The 23,337-nt window shown below is 39.4% G+C and overlaps 2 protein-coding genes and 1 pseudogene across 2 annotated transcripts in view; all 3 read left to right on the top strand.

Moving 5' to 3' along the window:
* Positions 1-23,337, top strand: part of LOC115476834 — a 557,863-nt pseudogene that overhangs the window by 292,451 nt on the left and 242,075 nt on the right.
* The window catches only part of LOC115476840, a 411,909-nt gene that overhangs the window by 105,189 nt on the left and 283,383 nt on the right, over positions 1-23,337 (top strand). The window lies entirely within an intron of this gene.
* On the top strand, positions 1,172-19,704 carry LOC115475899 (protocadherin Fat 3-like). Its single transcript, XM_030211969.1, has 3 exons — positions 1,172-3,719; positions 8,946-11,429; positions 19,684-19,704. Exons 1-3 carry the CDS (start codon positions 1,305-1,307, stop codon positions 19,702-19,704), a joined length of 4,920 nt encoding a protein of 1,639 aa, XP_030067829.1. The 5' UTR covers positions 1,172-1,304.

Below are 23,337 nucleotides of genomic sequence, written 5' to 3' on the forward strand. Positions count from 1 at the left end.
CATTTAGGGCAAATTATAAAACCCTCAGAGATGAAGATGGAAATCCATAACACAATGAATTACAGTAATGTAATTGCATGCAACAACACAGTATGAAAGTTACATGGTCCAGCAAAGGCTGTAGTCTGCATAATAAGCTAATTTTCTGAAAACATCTTTTTATAATTTATTTAAATTTTCAAAACGTTCTAACGAGCAAAACATAACGTGCAGAAAGAAACATTTGAGCAAGCAAAATCAAGGAAAAGGAAATGAAAATAGCAGCAACCAGAAATAACATCTATGCTCCATTAGACCCCAAATTAAAACTGAAAAAGCATCTTAACCTCTGGTAACCTCTGTTGATGTGTAATATGAATCCCAGGTAGCACACTTCCACAGCTACAGTATTAGAGCATCTAGTACCACCTCTGAAGCAGATCGTGCACTGCATCCTTACTATTCACTAATGCCTATTTGGCATTTTTCAGATTAAAATTCAGTTTATTTAAAACTCTTAACACAGGTAGATTCGGGATGAGCAACTCATCTTTCCGTTAAAATGGAATATAGATTTCTATTTATATCATCAACATACAAACGATTATGTGAAGTCTGCTTCCTCGTGACATCACACCAAGAAAGAAAAATACTCAATGAAAAGCATAGAAAGTACAGATCCTTGAGGGACCCCAATTACTTTCACGAAGGCACTTTATCTCCCTTTTCTACTGTATCTCTCCCAAGGCGCCATATCATGTCCCTGACTCAGGCCTCTACTTTGATCTATTCTTCTGCAGCTTTCAGCTAACTGTAATTATAATTGCAATTCAGTTTACTCAGGCCTTTTGGGCAGTCAAGGATCACACTCAAGGCGTGTTACAATGCCCTCATAACATAAAAAATATTAAGCAGTAGGATAAATATCATCCGTAGAAAATAATGCATTTTCTAAAAGCCTTCACTTTTTAAACAGATTTCTCAAGTTACAATAAATAAAAGAGACTTGGAGGCAGATCTTTTTTGCATGTCATGCTGCACTTACTGGCTCAGACTCTGAGTGTCGCTGTTCACCAAGCAGGTAGAGAAATGCAACAGAGAGAGCCAACAAATACCACGGATTTCTTTCAGAGAATATATTCACTAACAAGGACGAGAGGGTGCAGGCACAGACTCTGGACACAGACCGGAATTTTATTCCTGTTTGCCTAGGACTGAATCGAGTTCGGTACTCATCGGAATCAATTACTGCACAATCAAAATCATAAAGGAAGACCTTGAAAATTTGAGCTGGTTGTGAGAAACAACGCAACAGCCAAAAGATAATGGCAGCTACAGGAAAACGCCGTGATTCGAAATATCTAATACTGTTTTGCTTTCTTATTCTCGCGGTTTGTAAAGTGGGGTTTGGGCAGATTCGTTATTCAATTCCTGAAGAAATGCGGAAAGGTACCTTCGTGGGGAATATTGCAAAGGATTTGAGGCTGGATGTAAAGGAGCTATCGGATCTTGCAGCCCGCATTGTTTCCAGAGGTAGGACTCAGTATATTGCTCTCAATTTTAAAACCGGACACCTTATTGTGAAGGAGAGGATAGACAGAGAAGAGATTTGTAGACAGGCTAGTCAGTGTCTGTTAAATGTAGACATTGTTTTGGAAGACAGAGTGAAAATTTATGCAGTTGAAGTTATGATACAAGATGTAAATGATAATTCACCTATGTTCCCTAATGAGGAAATAGAGTTAAAAATCAGTGAATTCACAACGCCTGGAACTCGGTATCTCTTACAGGACGCTCAAGATCTAGATGTGGGGAATAATTCTCTCCTGAGCTATCAACTCAGCAAGAACAAATACTTTACTTTAGATGTACAAACTGGAGTAGGTGGAGTGAAATATGCGGAACTAGTTCTTGAGAAATCTCTGGACCGGGAGGAACAGGCTGGTCACCATCTCATCCTGACAGCCACTGATGGAGGGGATCCCGTAAGATCTGGTACAGCACAAATTCACGTCGTTGTTCTGGATGCAAATGACAATGCGCCTGTTTTTAATCAATCTGTATATAAAGTTGAAGTTTTGGAAAACGTGCCTATAGGCACCGTGGTGGCTACACTGAATGCAACTGACAAAGACGAAGGAATACATTCAGAAATAACATATTTATTTAGAAAATTTACAGATAAAGCTTCACAAATATTTCAACTAAACTCCAAAACTGGAATAATATTAGTTGTGGGAGAGTTGGACTTCGAGGAGTCTGAAGCCTATGAAATGGAAGTTCAGGCAAACGATGGTGGAGGTCTGTCAGCCAGATGCAAAGTTTTAATCCAAGTTATCAATTTGAATGATAACCTCCCAGAACTCACTGTGACATCCCTCTTCAGTCCAGTAATAGAAAACAGTCCTGCTGGGACAGTCGTCGCTCTTTTAAATGTCCATGACCGAGATTCGGGAGAAAATGGTCATGTAACATGTTTCATCGGGGGCAATTTACCATTTGAACTAAACAAGTCATCTTTCAATTTTTACAGCTTATTGACAAAGAGAAAGTTGGATAGGGAACAAGTCTCAGAATATAACATAACAATAACAGCCACTGATAAAGGAACACCCCCTCTCTCTACAAGCAAAAGCATTCTGCTACTGGTTTCTGATAAAAATGATAATCCACCTACTTTTGATCAGTCTTCTTACACAGTTTATGTCAAAGAAAATGTACCTGCTGGAACTTCCATTTATTCTACAAAGGCAACAGATTTGGATTGGGGTCAGAATTCTAGAATTACATATTCAGTAGCTGACGGTCAATTCAATGAAGCCCCTCTATCCTCTTACATATCTATTAACTCAGAGACTGGAGTATTATATACTATCCGTTCATTTGATTATGAACAGTTCAGAGATTTCCAAATCCAGGTGAAAGCTGAAGATGGAGGTTCCCCACCTCTTAGAAGCAATGTCACCATTAACATCTTTATTGTAGATCAAAATGACAATTCTCCTGAAATCTTATACCCTTCATTTCCCACCGATGGTTCCACGGGTGTAGAGTTGGCACCTCGTTCCTATGAGCCTGGCTATTTGGTAACTAAGGTGATAGCTGTTGACCCCGATTCTGGACAAAATGCCTGGCTTTCTTACATTCTTCTCACATCTACAGAGCCGGGACTATTCACAGTTGGACTTCATACTGGAGAAATCAGAACAGCCAGTTCCTTTTTAGACAAACACGCCATGAAACAAACTCTCGTGGTGTTAGTAAAGGACAATGGCCAACCTTCCCTGTCTGCCACGGTTACTGTAACTATTATGGTGACAGACAGCATCCAGGACATTCTTTCCGATATGAGCAACATGTCTTCGCCCATAGACACTGAGTCGAACCTCACAGTGTATTTGGTAATCGCTATTGCTACTATTTCTTGTCTCTTCTTTATCTTCATATTACTACTACTAGCCATCAAGATCCGTAAATGGAGGGAATCTCAACTCTTTGAGTCTTCGAATATTAATTTTAGCGCTGTTCCTACCTCTAGATATATAGGAGTAGAAGGTGTCAAAGAATTCCTTCAGACTCAAGATCTTTGTTTAACCACAAATTCTGAAAAGAACTTGTTTCAGTATCTTAATTCAAATCATTCGGATACTCTTGCAATCAACAACGTATCTGAGAAACAAGCATCACTCTTGATTACAGAACCTTTAAATATCAGTGATCAAGACCAATGCCTCTTTCAGGTGAGTTACTTTTTTGATGCTTTTTTAAAGATTTGTGTTAGAACTTTTTTTCTAAAGTGTATAGGTATTTGTCCATGCTCAGGAAAGGAAAACGTTTTCTCATTAAAAAAAAAAAAGTCTGCTTGATCAGTTGATCCAAAGTCTCCTGCCGTTATTTTATTTAACATTTACCATTTATTTACAACAAAATAAGGAATAATATAGAAGTAACCATCACATTATCATCAATCCACAAAAAAAGAAAACATTTTAGCCCACATCAAGGGAACAAGCTGGTAAAAATCAGCAAACTAAACAAAAAACCCCCACAAAATCAATGGGTTACAGCAAGCCACATAATTACTTAGAACTGATATTTTATTATTATTTATCCCACCAGCTAAAGAAATTCCATAAGAAAACCTTATTACACCTTATCTACTTTATCCTTAAGCAGTTTATTCAATAAATAATATAATGTTTATCTTCATAATCCACCTAACACTTGCAAGAAAACTTTAAAAAGAAAGTGGCACCAATTGTGAATACCTTACTTTTTAATTGAAAAAAAGTTTTCCTGTGCATTTGAATAGATTTGAGACATCAGGAAATAATATCACAGGGTGACCACAAAAAAAGGCAAATTCTTTTTTGAAAAATAAGCTTGCCTGCCATTGGACAGAGCCAATACATTCCATATATCCGCCTACTAGTACAACACTTCATTGCTGAGGGCAGAAAAAAACAGCAGTTAGAATGAAACAAAGATTTCAATTATGCGATTTCAGAAACAGAGATAAAATGTGGTTTTCCCAGGCAGAAAGTACAAACCAAGAATTTGTGGGTGTTCATGAGGAAGATTCAATGTCATAAAGGTTGGAGCACAATATTTCCAAATTGGAAAATGATATTAGAAGTAATTTGAAACATGGAGGAAACCTGTTCTTACCTAATTCTTAAGGGTTGTCTCCTTTCCAGGCTTTATGAACTATTAATATAAAAGTCTGCACTTGTGGTTCTTTTGTTGTATACACACAGATTGCATTTTGATTTCAATAATATCCAGAGATTTGAGCTGGTGACATGGCAACTAAGAATTTGTCATTGTTCTCTAAGTGATTCTTTTCCAGAATCCATATTTAAAGTCATATATACTGATACTGGCTAAGTTTATACTATTATAGCCTGATTGCATACTACTCAACAGAGTGTAGCACTAATAAAACAATATGAAGTTTCACTTACAATTTAAACAGATTGCATTGAGCCAAGTGAATTTGTAAATAAGCATCTTTAAAGCTCGACCTTTTTTTCTCCCTGCATGTAATTATCAGAAACAAAGTTAAACATTATATGAAATACTTCATGTTTGGCATTTACATTTTTTTTAATTGAATTTGAAGGTAGTCAATAGACATCACAGTGGAACACTTACTGTGCAATAACAGAGGCATTGATTTGTTTGCACTTTGTACAATTGAATAGAGGTAACGTAAATCTCCAGATTGCCTGGGAATAATTGGGAGTTCTGACCAGAGGCCTCACATGAAATGGGAAGGGTATGAGGCCTGGAGGTGCTGGCAGCCATTGGAAGTAGGTAGGTGGGCAAGAGATAAAAATATGTTTAACATTGATTTGGTTGGTGATGTTCATTTGAGGGCTCCTTATTGGATGGCCGCAGGAATCATGGGCCTAGGCTCCCTTTTCCCCTTCACTGGGATATATTAGGACCTGGAGGCAAGGGCTGCTGGCACTCTTAGCTTCTTAGATTCATCCCACCCTCACTTTCTGTTTGTTTAGATTGTTGTTTGGTGTGTTAATAACATAAGCAGGTTGTACCTGCTCACCTCAGTGACACCCAACGTTCAACACATTAGAAACAGCAAACAAAAAATTGTCATGTGCGGAGAAAAATGGTCACGTATGAACTGACTAGGGAAGCGCTCAAGTCATGTTCAACTTGTCTATTTAGCTATCCACTGTGCCTTTACCAGCTATTGACTGAAGTGAATGCAGAAAAGCCATGCTATCCCCCTGCTAGCTCACAATACACATTTATCTGCTTGAACTCTGAGTCTGCAGTCTACATTGGCCATTTCCTCCAGCTACATGTCATCACTGCCCTATATTACATGGAGTGTATATCACAGTCTCTGCATTGTGTTGACATGCACCATGGTCCACTTTGTGATGTTTTCTTAATCTGTCCAGGTTCCCAGGTTTATTAAGTACTTAATAACCCACCCATTGAAGTATAACTTCTGAGCTACTTACAGTCTAATAAAATAAAGTAGAAGCAGGAAAAACAGAATTACAGTGCTCAGAGATAAAGATTGGAGGAAAGGCTGATGTATTCCACAGACCCAAAGAGCAGTCCATCCAGCCTGACAATCTATTAGAGGAACACCGACAGAGGGGTTAGTCGAATGCATTATTAAATAGATAAACCTTGAGATTTGCCTTAAACTTTTCCAAGGAGTGTTCTAAACACAGGGAAAGTGGTGGAACATTCCATAAAGTGGGTCCAATCATGCTAAAGATAGTATACCTAATGTGTTGTGAGCAGATGTGGTGGAAGTTAGATATTATTAACTGATTTGTCTGGGAAGATCTGAGAGCTCTGGTTAGTTGATAAGGAATTAGTAATTGAGAGAGAAATAAAGGTAGCCAGGTATGGTGAACCTTATATATGAAAAATAGAATGTGATTCTTTTTTCTTTTTTGTCCATGAAATTTTTTTATTGATTTCCTATTAAAAAAAAAAACAGCAACTGTAATGCAAAGAATAGTTACTAACAGTGCAAAAAAAAAACTATGCACAAGATTGTGAGTATAAGGCATGGGTCAAGACATACAATGTAGTATGAAAATCAAGTAATATACAGACATCTGTGAAAGAATTGTACTTAAACTGAAGTTATTTAGATAAAATGAATATAATCAAGATAAACTGGAAAGATAGTTCTCTGAGTCAAACCATATTTTGCTCTTGCTTTGTGTTGTCCCACGTTTTTCAGCAACTGACATTTGAAACCTGCTTTTGAGATACGCAGTATGGGAGTTAGGCCCCATGCCTTATATAATAGTGCACATTCAGATGCACATGCAAATTTCAGTGAGTGCCAATTAACATAGATAATTAGTTGTTAGCACCCAATTATTGATGATTCAGAGCTTATTATCAAGTTTATTTGTGCATGCATCTCAGAAGCACACCCAAATTTCTGTGTGCAACTTTGGACGTCATATATAGAATCCAAGGGACTTTGTATCCCAACTACACAAGATGTACAACACATTAGCATGGCCCATTTTTGCCATCAGAAATTAATATTAAGTAATGCATTGTTTTTCCAATTGGTTTGGCTCTGGAATTCTTACTCTTGATGTGATGGTTGCATAATCAAAGAACTATAAGTTGGGATATACAATGTACTTTTTAAACATAACATAACTAATAGTGGTAAAACTAGCAATAATGTAGTGGCCAGCCCATTCCTGCTCCACCCCCTGGACCATCAGTCACTCAAAACTGCTTCCTTTAGATTGTGAGCCCACTAAGGACAGAGAAAGTACCTGCATATAATGTGTATAGCACTGTGTGCATCTAGTAGTGATATAGAAATAGTAGTAGTAGTAGTAGTAGTAGTAGTAGAAGTTTGATGATGCAGCAGTTGGTAGCCTTTCAAACTGGAGGGGTGGAAAGCAGGAAACAAGCACTGGCTCCATTCACCCCACTATGGCCACTGACATGCTGTCTTGGTTTTGTTTTCTATGTGGCTTCTGGCCCTCCAAGAGAAATGTGGTTCTCATAGCAGTTTTCTGAGTATGGGGGGAGGGGGTAGCAGAACCGGATTTATATGTATTGTGACCCTCAGCTAACTTTTAGGAGCCTTCCCCTATTAAGTAGGAAGTAAATTTTAGGTTTATTGGTTTTCCAGGCCTATAAAAGAATATGCATAAAATGGTACATTACATACAAATATTATTGAAGTAATACATAATAATAATAATCATAAGGCCCTTTATAATAGCAGGCCCTAAGCTGTACCTTGTGTTGCTTAAACTTAAATCTGACCCTAGGGGTTGAGGACAATTTTTTACTCTTTAGTAGTAGCTGGTTGGACAGGCAAACTGTGAGGTGACTGCAGGTGCCCACATGGTGTAGGGTGCTGTTGTGATAGGGTGCTATCAAGCTAGGTGGTAATGCTTCCTGCTGGGGTGCAGTGAAGGCCTGGAATATCCACTGGGCACAATTGGAGTACTAACGCCTGCAGGCATCTTCCTGTGTTTAGCAGATATTCACCAGGGCAACCATATTTAAGTACAAGGAATTTAAGCTGGGGTATAGTTACTGTGTTGTTGATTTAATCCCTACTAAGGTATGTTTGACTACTTTGTTCAATTTATAGTTTTAACAGTAAGGGAGTAGGGGTTGAGCTTGAGAACAGAGGGTCTAGAATTCCTAAGTTGTTTGTTTGGGTTTTTTAAATGTTATTTTATGAATGAATTTGTTTCTGTCCAAGTTGCCAAGGTTCATGTTCCGATAGAAACTGAAACTGTAGTATCTTGTACAACACATGTAAATATCACTGGGGTGCAACTTTTGGTGCCTAAATAATGATTCAAATTGTGAGAAATAACTTTTCATCTTATTTCACTATTGCAATTCAGTATTGCTTTGCAATCCACCATGGTAGTTCTGTATCACAGCAGCAATTAGCTTTACCCATAACTGAAATCTTCCACATATATAAAACGATAACATTCTAGTTTCTGCATGGTTCATAATTTAAATCTGAAATGCTGTCATATTTGCTACTATGCTTCCAGTATCCTATTTTATGAAGTTGTTCATCAATTCGAAAATAAAAAGAAAACACCTACTGTTTGAAATATTATTTGGAGTTAAACAGAATTCAGGCTACCACTGTGAATAAAAAACACTCGTGTTTATTATTTCCTCCAAAGTGAGAGGTTTCTTAATGCAATCTCTGGGGCTTGGATAAGAAGTACCTTGAAAATACCAAATCACTGTGATTCCTAGTTGAGACTCAGTGTGCCGCTGTTGGCTAATGCGGAACACTGGAGCTGGGGATCCATTACAGCTTCCTTCCAAGTATTTGAAGGCGGATCTGAAAAGAAGGCGTCGTTGCTCACGTACTTAGCAAAAAGAAGCATTGCGTACCCTACCCTATGGATTTTAGATTTACATTTTAGATAAGGTCTCCAACAGCTTAAAAAATTATATCTCGAATACTGAATATTATTCAGACGACTGGATTTTGTATCCTATTTCTGACGATGGCAGTACTGCACATAAAACAGAGGGAGGCTGAATGGAGCGTCACACGGCAAGTACTATTTTCCATTTTATTTTGTCTCTGTCCAGGAGCTTCTAGACAGATTCGTTATTCCATTCCAGAAGAAATGGAGATAGGTTCACCTGTAGGAAACATCGCAAATGATCTGGGTCTGAATTTAAAAGAGTTTTCAAGTCGAAGCTTCCGCATTGCTTCAAGTTCCAAAAAGCAGTATTTCGCTTTAAATGCAGAAAATGGCAACTTATATGTAAATGACAGAATAGATAGGGAAAGAATGTGTGGCGAATCCATCAATTGTTTTCTAAGCATTGAAGCAATCGTTGAAAATCCTTTGAATGTCTTTCATGTCCAAGTTACAATCCTGGATATTAACGACAATGAGCCGAGTTTCTTTAACAATAATATTGAATTAGAAATAATTGAGTCTATTTCACCAGGTGCGCGATTCTCTTTAGGAAATGCACGCGATCCTGATATTGGAACGAATTCGCTACAGAATTATCAGCTGAGTCCCAATCCGTTTTTTACCCTGGAAGAGAAAGAGAGTAGTGATGGGAAAAGATACGCAGAATTGGTACTGGAGAAACCTCTGGATCGGGAGAAACAAAGTACTTTTAATTTTCTTCTCAGTGCATCTGATGGGGGAGATCCAATCAGAACAGGCACTGCTCAGGTTAATATTAAAGTTACTGATGCAAACGATAATTTTCCTATTTTTATTCAAAATATCTACACAACAAACTTAAAAGAAAATACGCCAATAGGTTTCACAGTATTGCAATTAAACGCCAACGATCTCGATGAAGGATCAAATGCAGAAATTACTTATTCTTTCAAAAATATGCCAGACTTTGCTAGTCAAATACTCAGCCTGGGTTCTAAAAGTGGGGAAATGGTGATCATCGGGCACATAGATTTTGAAGAAATAAGGCAAATCCAAATGGATGTAGAAGCAAAGGATGGAGGTGGTCTGGCATCCCACTGTACTGTGATCATTGAGGTTTTTGATGAGAATGATAATGCACCTGAGATCACACTTACATCCCTTTCCACCACAATTCCTGAAGATTCTCCTCCTGGAACGGTGATTGCGTTGATCAAAGTGGATGACCTAGATTACGGAGAAAATGGAGAGGTCGTCTGCCATATCCAAGATGGTTTTCCTGTCAAATTAACATCATCTTCGAGTAACTATTACAAGATTATAACTGACAGTGCCCTAGATAGAGAACAGATATCGGAATATAATGTTACAATTATAGCAACAGACAAAGGTTATCCTCCTCTTTCCACCAGTAAAACAATTCCAATAAAGATTACAGATATCAACGATAACGCTCCAATTTTTGAGCAAATGTCTTACAAGGTTTATGTTCCAGAAAATAATTTGTCAGGCGCTTCTATTTTCATTGTAAACGCTTCAGATCCTGATTTTGACCAGAACTCTAGGATCACTTACTCCATAGTAAATAGTAACATTGAAAAATTGCCAGTGTCCTCCTACGTCTCCATCAACTCACAGACTGGGATCATTTATGCTCAGCGCTCTTTCGACTATGAACAATTCAGGGAATTTCAGTTCCAGGTAGAGGCTCAAGATAGTGGATCCCCGTCTCTCTACAGTAATTCGACCGTGAAAGTGTTTATTATGGATCGTAATGATAATGCACCTAAAATCCTATATCCTTCAGTTGGATCAGATGGTTCGGCCTTATTTGAGATGGTTTCTCCTTCGACAGAGAAAGGTTCGCTAGTTACTAAAGTGGTGGCTGTGGATGCTGATTCTGGTCACAATGCTTGGCTCTCCTATCAGTTGCTCCAGGCTACAGAACCAGCTCTGTTTAGTATCGGTGTCCACTCTGGAGAGATAAGGACTTCTCGTTCGTTTATAGACAGAGACGCTGTGAAGCAAAAACTAGTCATCTTGGTCCATGATAATGGAAAACCACCTCTGTCAACAACAGTTACTGTGAACATGATATTTGCTGAAAACATCCAAGGGGTTCTTCCAGAATTAAGCAACCAATCTAGAGACTTGGAAAGTCCCTCTGAATTGAATTTTTATTTAGTAATGTCTCTAGCTTTGATCTCGTTTTTGTTTCTTGTGACTATTTTGCTACTGCTAATTAAAAAATGTCTAAGTTCAAGGAAGTCAACGGGTCTTGAATTTCTCAGTTCCGATATTTATTCCCAAGCTGATCCCAGATTTGTTACACAGTACAGTGAGGGGACTTTACCTTATACTTACCAACTGTGCACTGCAACTGAGTCCGGAAAGAATGAGTTCACTTTCCTAGAACCAAATGCTGAAATGTTGGATGGCATCATATTTGCTGATCTCAGTGCAAAACAAGATTGGAGCAAACAAGATACCAGTGGAAAATTCGAGACGAACACTTATCATGAGGTGAGCCTGTTTTCTGGGTGCATGATAGTATTTCTGCTAGGTCAATTATTTGATTAGTTTTAGACAGCAGGTAGCAAGGATGCTCTAAATGACTTTAAATGGTTGGGAGTAGAAAAAATAAAGCAGAATTGTTTCATTTAGAGGCTATCTGAATTTCATTCTCATTTCCGGGTTTGGCTGAAAATGCCAGGTTTTTGGCTGAAAGGAAACTTTGTGCTGTGTCCACATAGTGCATGCCCCACCCCTCCAGAATAAGAGCAAGCTGTGTCCTCCCCCCCCTCCCCCCACACAAAATAGCAACCTTCCCTCCCCCTTCTGTCCCCCCCCCCAATCAAAGGTATCCCTCCTACCTAACAAGCCATACTGATCTAGTGGCATAGGGGCAGGAGTGTTTCCCAGTTGCTCCTACCTATGCTGTCTCTACTGTCAAAATGGCTGCTGTGACTTCAGTGGCAGTCTTGCAGGACTACTGTTAGAAGTCGCAGCAGCCATTTTGAGTTTGAAGCCAGCATGGGCAGAAGCAACTTGGGATCACTTCTGCCCTGACTACACCACTAAACCTCCAAAGTTTGTAAGGTAGGCCCTGGGGGGAGGGTCCTAAGGGTGAAGGAGAGTGGTCTAGGAGAGGGAATACTCTTGTTCAGGGGCAAGGCATGCCATGCTGTAGCTGTTAGTTTCCATCTCAGCTTCAGTTTCTACTTAGAATGCCATGTGCACATTGAAAATTTAGGGGTCATATTCCTGGACCCCAGGCTTAATGCATTTTAAAGCATGATTTTTAACATGCAGCAAGCCCAAAACTAAAGCTGCACCCAGAAAGGGCAAATCCAGTATTTTTTAAAATTGCAGTTCATTTATTAATGTTCTCATTGACATGCAATACTTGCAGAGATTTAATGAGGGACCACTTACCATCTCCTGTTTAGGAGGCACTAAGCACTCCTGTCTTAACTCTGCATTAGCCAGTGGCATTCCTAGGCTGCCTGACACCCGGGGCGGATCGCAGATGCCCCCCCTGGGTGCAGCGTGGCCCAACCCTGGATAAATTACCCCCCCCCCCCCGGCTAAATAACCCCCCACCCCCGGCAAAATTACATCCTCCCCCGGGTGCATTTTTACCTGCTATGGGGGTGCCGCGCGCCTGTTGGCCGAGTCTGCTCATTCCCTCCCTGCTGCTCCCTCTGCCCCGGAACTCAGCCAACAGGCGCGCGGCACCCCCCCCCCCCCCCCCGCAGCATGCACCCGGGGCGGACCGCTCCCCCTGCCCCCCCTTGGTACGCCACTGGCATTAGCTAGTTAGCACAAAGTAAGTGTAGCTGGCAAATGCTTCACTCTGCACTCATGCCACTTCCCCTGACATGTGGTTTAATATATGGTAATAGGCAAAATACCACAATACCTGTTAATGCAGATGTGTGGTAACCTGTTTCTGAGCATTATCCACTTGTTAAGTGCTTACCTCTTGAATTCTATAAAAGTGCTTAAAATTGCATGTACAATTTGATTGAATAATGAGCCTATTAGTACTAATGACTGGAATTTTTAACAAGCAATTATTGGTGGTAATTAGCTTTAATTAAAACTTATGCACCTAAATTTAGGCCTGGGATCCACATGTAAAATTTACACGTGGGTCAAAAAATCAGGTAAAGCCATGGGAAGGTCATGTGGATCAGGGACATTCCTTTCATTTTTGCATATTTTATAGAATTTGGGGGATTCACAGCTAATTTAGGCACGAGGATTTACACCAGGGTTTCATTGGTATAAATGGTCACACCTAAAAGTAGACACAGTTCTCAGCACTAAGCCCTATTCTGTAAATGGTGTCTAACTTTGAGTGCCGTTTATAGAATAGCGCTTTTTTGGCACTAATTTTTTAGGCACCATTTATTGAATTTAGTGTCTTATTTACTAAGCTGTGGTAGGTTCTTTGCACATGGAACACATGCCCATATGAGACTTCCACAAGGCCAGCACATCCCCTTGGTAGTAATTCAGATTTGGTACATGCCCATAATACCTGGATGATTTATTTATTTATTTCCTTCCACATGCGCCATTTCCAGCAGTAGTCAGCAGTTGGCATGTGCCGACTGGTCACTGCGCATGTAGCTCATGAATCCTTACTGCTAGATCAATGGGTGGCATTGAGGGCTCAGTCCAGTTTTAAATGCATGCTGATTTCAGTTTTATCACATGCCCTTTTCCCGTCACATTTTTAAAAAATCCCTTTTTTGCAGATGCACTAAAAACTGGCCTGCTGCATCTAATACTCGCTCCTACACTGCCACAGGACACTTTTTACCGCAGCTTACTAAAAGGACTCTCATTGCTTAATGTACTTTAGTAAAATGGCCCCTTAAAGTGGGGAAATATGTGGTCTCAAAAATTCATCTACAAAATATCATCTACGTATAATCCATATGTTAGGGCAATATGAATTTTCTAATCCTAGAAATGATCCAGATTCTTTTATCCTGAACAATTTGGCTTCTAAAGCCTGCACATTGAATTATATGACATGCAGATTCTATTCATTATCAAAAGTAGTCAGGGATTCTGAGACAATGTGACTCACATAGTTGACAATATGAGCGTTTTAGAGCAAAAGCTGACCATGCCCACTCTTTGCATTTTTAACCAGAATTTTATTCACTTTTAGAAAAATCAAGAATATTTTAAACAGTCAAATTATCACCAAATTTTAGTACAAGGACATGCAGTGCCTGAATAGGCTTTAATCTGTCAGTAATCTACACACATGCTAGAGAATTCAATAAATAGCATTGAAACTTAGGTGCTGAAAAAATTATGGGCTAAGTGTTATTCTATATTTGGCATGCACCTTATATAGAATAGCATTTAGTGCAAATCCCATCCTTAACTTTGGGCACCAGGCTACTGCATTCCGAAACCTGTTATAAATGTTGGCATCCAAGTTAGGCATGGTTAGGCAGTATACTGTAATTCTCTATGCAACTTTTCGGAATGCTTCTGACATGCCCATGGCCATACCCCCTTTTGAGATATGTGCCATGGGAGTTAGGTGCTGTGTCTTATATAATAGTGTACATCCAGATGCACATACAAATTTCAATGGGTGCCAATTAACATCAACAATTGGTTGTTAGCACTCAATCACTGATGGTTCAGAGCTTATTATCTAATTTATTTGCGCACACATCTCAGAATGCACACCCAAAGTTTGATGCACAACTTTGGGCATCATATATAGAATATGGGGGATACTGTCTCTCAGCTCTGTAAACCTTACAACACATTGGTATGGCCCATTTTTGTTCCAAAGACAATGAGGAAAGTATCACTCACCAGATGGCAAAATTGGTTAGGTATGGACATAGCCTTATTTTAATTCTAAGTCTTTCAGCCAACTATGAATCTGTGCATAGCTGAAATAATGCAAAAAGTGAACATAGCCTGCTTTTGCTCTGAAGGGCTCATATTATATTTAGACCACAGACCAATCACCAAAAACTGCAATGCCTTCACAGATCAACCACTTTAAAACAACACAGAGAAACAACAGACATTGTCAAAATAATTTAAAAAAGTCAAATCTCCAAATCTCTACCAAAACTCAACAAATCTGTGAAAGCCCTAATCTCCAAGATCAATTTGTTTTAAAGTCCTGGATCAGCCAAAGAAAACCACTGGTTTAAAAAATCACCAGCAACATTTATCTAGTTGTAATTAGCTCCAATACTTTATGTCTTGTGAGCACAAAGGCCAAAGTGAAACACAAGGCCTTAATTTTTGCCCTAAACATTTTGGGATCAAATCATATAAGATCTTAAAGGCAAATGACAGAGCCTTAAACCGAATCTTAACCTCAGACAATGTAAACTGGCCAGGACTGGGGTGATCTGAATTCTTCAGCTATTGGCTGTCAACAACCATGCAGCAGAGGTTTGGACAAGCTGCAATCTCAGCAAACCTTTCTCTAGTATCCCTAAATTTAGATTACAGTAATCCAAACATGATGTTAGTATAGCATGGATCACTAATCAAAAAGTTTGCCTTTCAAAAAGACCCAATAACAATGATAGTTGTCTCATTGAAAATAAGAATTATACACCACTGGCACAATTTGACGCTTTATAGTGAGTGCATTATGAATTTAGACTTGAGGGCTCATCACTTGTTCACTCAGATGATCCAGCTGAGGATCTCCAAAAAACAAAAAAACTGGCTTTGGAGACTGCTTTGTATCTATAAATATCCACAACACTTCCACGTGTGTGTGTGTGGGGGGGGGGGGGGGGGGGGGGTTAAGACTATATAGCAAATACACACTCTGCCTGATTTTCTCATATAGGTCAATATTTTGGACACCACAGTCTCAATCAGTGATGGCTATATACAACATCCATATACAAGAAACCCACAGACAAATGCAGCTACCTCCACAACTCCAGCTTCCACCCTTCACATACAAAAAGATCGATTATTTACAACCAAGCCACAAGATACCACTGTACCTGCTCTGACCCAGGGGACAGAGACAGACACCTTGAAATCCTGACTACAAACCCAAAATAATCTCCAAGAATATTGCCTCCTCCCTCAAACCACACAGGGAAAATCTGCTTCAGTACTAAGAAAAAAAAGCCACAGACAGAATCCCCCTTATAGTGACATACAACCCAGAGCTGCAAAAATTAAGAAAAATCATAAAAGATCTGCAGCCTCTACTCCAGGAGGATGAATTACTGAAAGAGATATTCCCATCCCCACCAGTGCTGGCCTTCCGACAGCCACCCAACTTAAAACACAAGCTAATTAGAAGTAAGCTCCCAACACAGACTTGAAAAGAATGGCACACATCCTTGCAATATATCCAGCTGCAAACTATGCCAAAATATTTCACAGGACCCCACGGTCATTCACAAAGGAAAAATATTCAACATTAAGGAATCTTTCACGTGCTCATCTTCCAATGTGGTATATATCATTCAGTGTAAAAAATACAACGAAGGCTGCTACATTGGAGAAACCAGTCAGATGCTAAAGAAGAGATTTAATTTACATAGACACCATATCAAAAATGCTAGTACCAATAAAGATGTCACGCCTGTGGGGCAGCACTTTACAAAACCAGAACACTGTACCAGTAATTTCATAGTAAGAATCCTAAAACGGAACTTTAAAACAATACAGGAATTTAAGACCTTTGAAGTCAAAATGATTAAATATTTTCACACCCATCAGACAGGACTTTCTGGTTTTCTAGCCCATTTTTGTTATGTCCAATAAAAAAGGTATCATCTTATCTTCTTTTCCATGTTTTATTTTGTTTTATTTCTATTGATTACCTTTAAAAGTGGACTAACATGGCTACCACACCTCTCTACTCAATAGGATTTTTAAAATCTGTCCTTTAAGAACAAGCTTGAGGAAAAGACAGAAATATCTGATGACCTATCCTTTTTATTTGCAGACAGTTTAGATATGGCTTCTCTATGAAGAAACTATTCCACTCTCTTTGCTTCATTTGTGTGACTTTTCTTCAGGTCTAGAAATAATACAATTATGGGTTGAATAGTTTGGTATTCTTATGATTTGTGTAACCAAAAATATAATACTTTTAGATTGCACTAATCTTAATAAAATGATAATCAACATGAAACATATGTATAAGTGTTGCAATAAATATTGATATTCATGGAGGGGCATTTTTAAACGGGGACGCCCATCTCTAAGGATGTCCCTGTGAAGGGGCGGGGCATCCCGTATTATCGAAACAAGATGGGTGTCCACCTTTCGTTTTGATAATATGGTCTGGGAAGCTGAAATCATGAAATTTAGGCCGACCTTAAAGATGGTCGTCCTTAGGTCATTTTTGAGATGGTCATCCCCAATAATAGAATCCAAGGACGTTCATCTCAAAAACGACCAAATCCAAGACATTTGTTCATGGGACGAGCCAGCATTCGTAGTGCACTGGTCCCCCCTGACATGCCAGGACACCAACCGGGCAACCCAGGGGGCATGGCAGTGGACTTCAGAAAAAGGTCAAAGGTACATAGCTCCAGTACTTTGTGTGCTGAGCCCCCCAAAACCAAGTCCCCACAACCCTAAGGGGTGAAGGGGGGCACCTAGATGTGAATACAGTGGGTTTCGGGTGGGTTTTGAAGGGCTCACATTTACCACCACAAGTGTAACAGGTAGGGGGGGATAGGCCTGGGTCTGCCTGTCTGAAGTGCACTGCAGTACCCACTAAAAACTGCTTCAGGGACCTTCATACTGCTGTGATGGAGCTGGGTATGACATTTGAGGCTGGTATAGAGGCTGGAAAAAATGTTTTTTATTTTTTGTTGAGGTTGGGAGGGGGTTGGTGACCACTGGGGGAGTAAGAGGAGGTCATTCCTGATTTCCTCCGGTGGTCATCTGATCAGTTTGGGCACCTTTTCAAGGCTTAGTAGTGAAAAAAATTGGACCAAGTAAAGTCGGCCAAATGCTCGTCAGGGATGCCCTTCTTTTTTCCATTATCGGCCGAGGACGCCCATCTCTTAACCACGCCCCCAATATGCCTTCGATACACTGCCACCATGCCCCCATGAACTTTGATCGTCCCCGCGACGGAAAGCAGTTGAGAACGCCCAAAATTGGCTTTCCATTATGCTGATTTGGGCGACCCTGAGAGATGGACGCCCATCTCCCAATTTGTGTCGGAAGATGGGCATCCTTCTCTTTCGATTATGCCACTGATGTTGACATAAATGTTGAGACAAGTGTTGGTATCAATGTAGGAACTCAAGAAGTAGCATACGCAATGGAATATTAAAATACTCAGATATGTAATATGAAAGTCTCTGTGTTAGATATATGGGTGCTATGGAAGCAGTTCAAATCTTTCTAATAACTGGTAATGACTATTATATGTGACCTAACAGGAAAAAAAACCTTTATCAGGAAAAAAACAACAACAATAAACAAAGAGTAACATAGGTAAATACAAATGTAAATAAAGAAAACCTGTTTGTACCTTGTAAGCTAGACCTGTTATGAAGACAGGTATGCATAATTCATAAAGAAAGGAAATTCAGTATGTTGTATGCGCTCCTTTGATTTGGTTAAGAGGCTATCCTGCTTATAATCGAACGAGAAAAACGCCCAAGTTCCGACCTAAATCGGGAGGTGGACGTTTATCTCACAAAAACGAATAAAGCGGTATAATCGAAAGCCGATTTTTGGACGTTTTCAACTGCACTCCGTCGCGGATGCGGACAAAGTTGATGGGGGCGTGTCAGAGGTGTGGCGAAGGCGGAACTGGGGTGTGGTTATCTGCCGAACAAAGATGGGCGCATTTCACCGATAATGGGAAAACAGTATGCGTTTTTAGCTAGAATTTAGGACACTTTTCCTGGACCCTGTTTTTTCACGAATAGGGCCCCAAAAAGTGCCCTAAATGACCAGATGACCACTGGAGGGAATCGGGGATGACCTCCCCTGACTCCCCCAGTGGTCACTAACCCCCTCCCACCACAAAAAATGATGTTTCACAACTTTTTATTTTCACCCTCAAATGTCATACCCACCTCCCTGGCAGCAGTATGCAGGTCACTGGAGGAGTTGTTAGGGGGTGCAGTGGACTTCAGGCAGGTGGACCCAGGCCCATCCCCCCTACCTGTTACAATTGTGCTGCTTAATGCTTATTAGTCGTCCAACCCCCCCCCCAAACCCACTGTACCCACATGTAGGTGCCCCCCTTCACCCCTTAGGGCTATAGTAATGGTGTAGAATTGTGGGCAGTGGGTTTTGAGGGGGATTTGGGGGGCTCAACACACAAGGGAAGGGTGCTAAGCACCTGGGAGCTCTTTTACCATTTTTTTGTTTTTGTAAAAGTGCCCCCTAGGGTGCTCGGTTGGTGTCCTGGCATGTGAGGGGACCAGTGCACTACGAATCCTGGCCCCTCCCACGAACAAATGCCTTGGATTTATTCGTTTTTAAGCTGGGCGCTTTCATTTTCCATTATCGCTGAAAACCAAAAACGCCCAGCTCACAAATTGTCGAATAAAACATGGACGTCTATTTTTTCCCAAAATACGGTTCGGTCCGCCCCTTCACGGACCCGTTCTCGGAGATAAACGCCCATGGAGATAGGCGTTTCTGTTCGATTATGCCCCTCTATGTATGTACACATACATTTATGATAATAGATCTGTGTCTACAAACCTGAATCAAATTTGGAATGCATGTATAAAATTTTGAATTTGCATTTGAATTCCAGATTGTGCACCGTAATTTATAAGAATAAATATTTTATTTTATTTCTTTTGGACCTTAAGGTATAAGAGTAAGTCATGACTTGGTTTATTTTCTAGCACGATCACCCTAGATGACCACCATGGCAACAAAAATTCCCAGGGCGAAAGACAACTATGGCCATGTACCAAAAGCAAATAAATATTGAACCATGGTGTATTTCTTTCCTATAACTTAAACAAAACCAGTAAGAATAGTTACCATAGTTTCCAACAATGGATCTGAATTTAAAATAGAACTTCCCCTGTCTAAATCTATTCCACTGTCTTCACTGAAGTCAGAATTACTAGGTTGGAAATCTTTCCCTAACAGTGGCAAAGGAGACATTGACTTAACCCCTCCTTCCTCTTATTCCTGCTGTGTTAAAACCTGGAAAGGGCTAAGCTCAGATAGTGTAATGACAGCATTCTCTTTAATAGGGAGAGATGCTATAGTCATCTCTGACTCTCTGTTTAAATAACTCTCTTCACTGTTCTTAATGATAGGAGAGACAGGCTCAGCAGCATCCCATTTTGTTAAGATCACAGAACTAGTATCAATCATCCCATTTTGTTAAGATCACAGAAATAGTATCAATCTCCTGCTGTCTCGTGACTCTGGTTACATTAAATGCAAGGGAATTATGAGTTGTTCTTTCTCCCTCAGGGCTGCATTCTGTCCTATCAGCATCAGAGTTTTGTTTTAACCTGATGCCATGGATCTCCTGTTCTAGAATACTATCAGTCTGTACCAGAGACAAATCAACAGATGTAGGCTTGGAGTGGTTCTGCATTAGACATGAACTCTTCCCTGTGTCCACTATCAAAGGAGGGAGTGGCACGATGGCACTGCCCTCCAGTAGGGGAACAGAAGCTGACATAATATTCTGCTCTAATGCACAATATTCCCCTATCTCTGTGTCTCTTGTGAGCTCATATACAGTGTTTCCCTCCTTAGGGAAAAAAACTAAGCTGAACTCCTGTTCTTTCTCCCTATTAAGACAGATATCAGAGATAAATTGAGGTTTTCTTATTGAGGCAGCAAAGTCTGAGACCTTTTGCTGATCAGAATCTAAACTAGGAGACTGCTTCCTCAGGAGAGAAAAACAGAAGGAAATGATATACTCAGACAGAAACACAAAATCACACTCTCTGTAAACTGCTTGGAGATAAATTTCCCTCTCCCTCCCAGATACTTTCCAAATCTGGCTTACCCATTTGGTTCACTATCCCTATATCAAAGATGCATAAGTCTTTCTCCTTGATGCCTATTGGCTTGGCATCCCTCTAATCTAAGTATTGCTTATACTGGTTTCTCGAGAAACCTGCTTTTACTATGGCCTTTAAAATCAGTGCCTCCAAATGTTCCACAGGTTCAAATAAACCTACAACCTTTGTATAGAGTTCTGTGAGCTCCTGTGTCTGCTATCTGTAACCATTTCTGTGTACAGATAAATCTGAATATTTTTGCATACATCTTCCTGAAATAATTAACATTAGTAGGGAGCAAAGTAGCAGGGCAATAATGAACCTGAAAGGCAATTTCTGCCAACCTGAATGCCCACTTGTTTACAACTAAAATAAACAAATATGCTGCTACTCAGGTCTAAGAATTAGAATTGACTGTATGGTATAATTAATAAATCAGAAGCACTATTTCATCAATGAACAGGAAGAGTTAACAGTTTTCACCCCGTGCTTACAGAAGTGTTGAAAGTGATATTAAAGCAAGGAACAGCTTATCACCAAGGTCAGTTTCTATCTCTGTTAACAAAAACAATCCTGTCTCACTTTGGCAGAAAGACACAGCACTGAAAGTGAACTTAAGATTTAAAATATAGTGCTGACTAGATTGCAGCCTGTCACAGGTATCAACCTAACTATACATTAGTGTGTATATTTACTGATGGATAACTCTAAATCTATCTCAGTGCAACCTCCAAATCTGTAGGAACAATACAGATTATCTCACTCACAGAAGAGGATAGGCAATTAAGGAAAGTAACTCTTACTATAAAATTAGTATGAAGTAGTACCCTGGTGTATGCAATGACACATCCCTTTATCTGTGGATCCAAATCCAAAGCCCCAAATGTACTTACATGCAATGAAACATGCCAGTAGTTAGAAAACTTGTATACTTAAATCATAAAAGCTAAAAAAAAAATCATAACAGTTTCAAAACATCATGGTTGAATAAAAGTTTAAAAGGTATATATTTATAAATGTATGTCTTTACAGGAAAGGTGCTTGCAAAAACTATACATTAGTGTGTATATATACAGATGGATAACTCTAAATCTATCTTAGTGCAACCTCCAAATCTGTAGGAACAACACAGATTATCTCACTCCCAGAAGAGGACAGACAATTGGGGAAAGTAGCTCTTACTAGAAAATTAGTATGAAGTCTCACTTTTGGCAGAAAGACACAGCACTGTAAGTGAACTTAAGATTTAAAATATAGTGCTGACAGGATTGCAGCCTGTCACAGGTATCAACTTAACTATACATTAGTGTGTATATTTACTGATGGATAACTCTACATCTATCTCAGTGCAACCTCCAAATCTGTAGGAACAATACAGATTATCTCACTCACAGAAGAGGATAGGCAATTAAGGAAAGTAACTCTTACTATAAATTTAGTATGAAGTAGTACCCTGGTATATGCAATGAGACATCCCTTTATCTATGGATCCAAATCCAAAGCCCCAAATATAATTACATGCAATGAAACATGTCAGTAGTTAGAAAACTAAAGGCTGTTTATAAGTAACCAGTGGAAACACCAGTGATTATTATATTTTCCATGTAAAAAATCATAAGTTTCAAAGCATCATGGTTGAACATAGAACAAATCATGTGTAGGCTGTGTTCAAAATTAACATATATTATAGATGGAAACATGTATGACTATTATTATTTATTTGATGCTGCAGATTGGGAAGAAGCATCTCTGTGCTAATGATAGCTCTGATTGTTTTTTTTTTTTTATAATAGTCTATTTGGTAGACCTTCTTTTAAATCTACTAACATATAAGACATCTCAACTAGGACTCCTGATGACTGTGTTGAGTCCTTTTGTCTCAATTCAGTTATTAATCCAGAGCATATGTGCATTGTACACCATGGTTGATATTGTGTATCTGGATTTTCAAAAGATGTTTGACAAGGTACTTCATGAAAGACTCCAGAAGAAATTGGCGAGTCATGGGATAGGAGGTAGTGTCCTATTGTGAATTAAGAACTGGTTAAAGGATAGAAAACAGAGAGTAGGTTTAAATGGTCAGTATTCTCAATGTAGAAGGGTAGATAGTGGGGTTCCCCAGGGTCTGTGCTGGGACTGCTGCTTTTTAACATATTAGTGAGGTAATTAAATTTGCTGATGACACAAAGTTATTAAAAGTTGTTAAATTATGAGAGGATTGTGAAAAATTACAAGAGGACCTCAAGAGACTAGGAGACTGGGCATCTAAATGACAAATGACGTTTAATGTGAGCAAGTGCAAAGTGATGCATGTGGGAAAGAGGAATCCGAACTATAGCTATGTAATGCAAGTTCCACATTAAGAGTCACTGACCAAGAAGGATTTCGGTGTCATTGTTGATGATATGTTGAAACCCTCTGCTCAGTATGCG

Source organism: Microcaecilia unicolor, chromosome 8 (genome assembly GCF_901765095.1).
Source record: "Microcaecilia unicolor chromosome 8, aMicUni1.1, whole genome shotgun sequence".
In the NCBI taxonomy this organism is placed as follows: domain Eukaryota; kingdom Metazoa; phylum Chordata; class Amphibia; order Gymnophiona; family Siphonopidae; genus Microcaecilia; species Microcaecilia unicolor.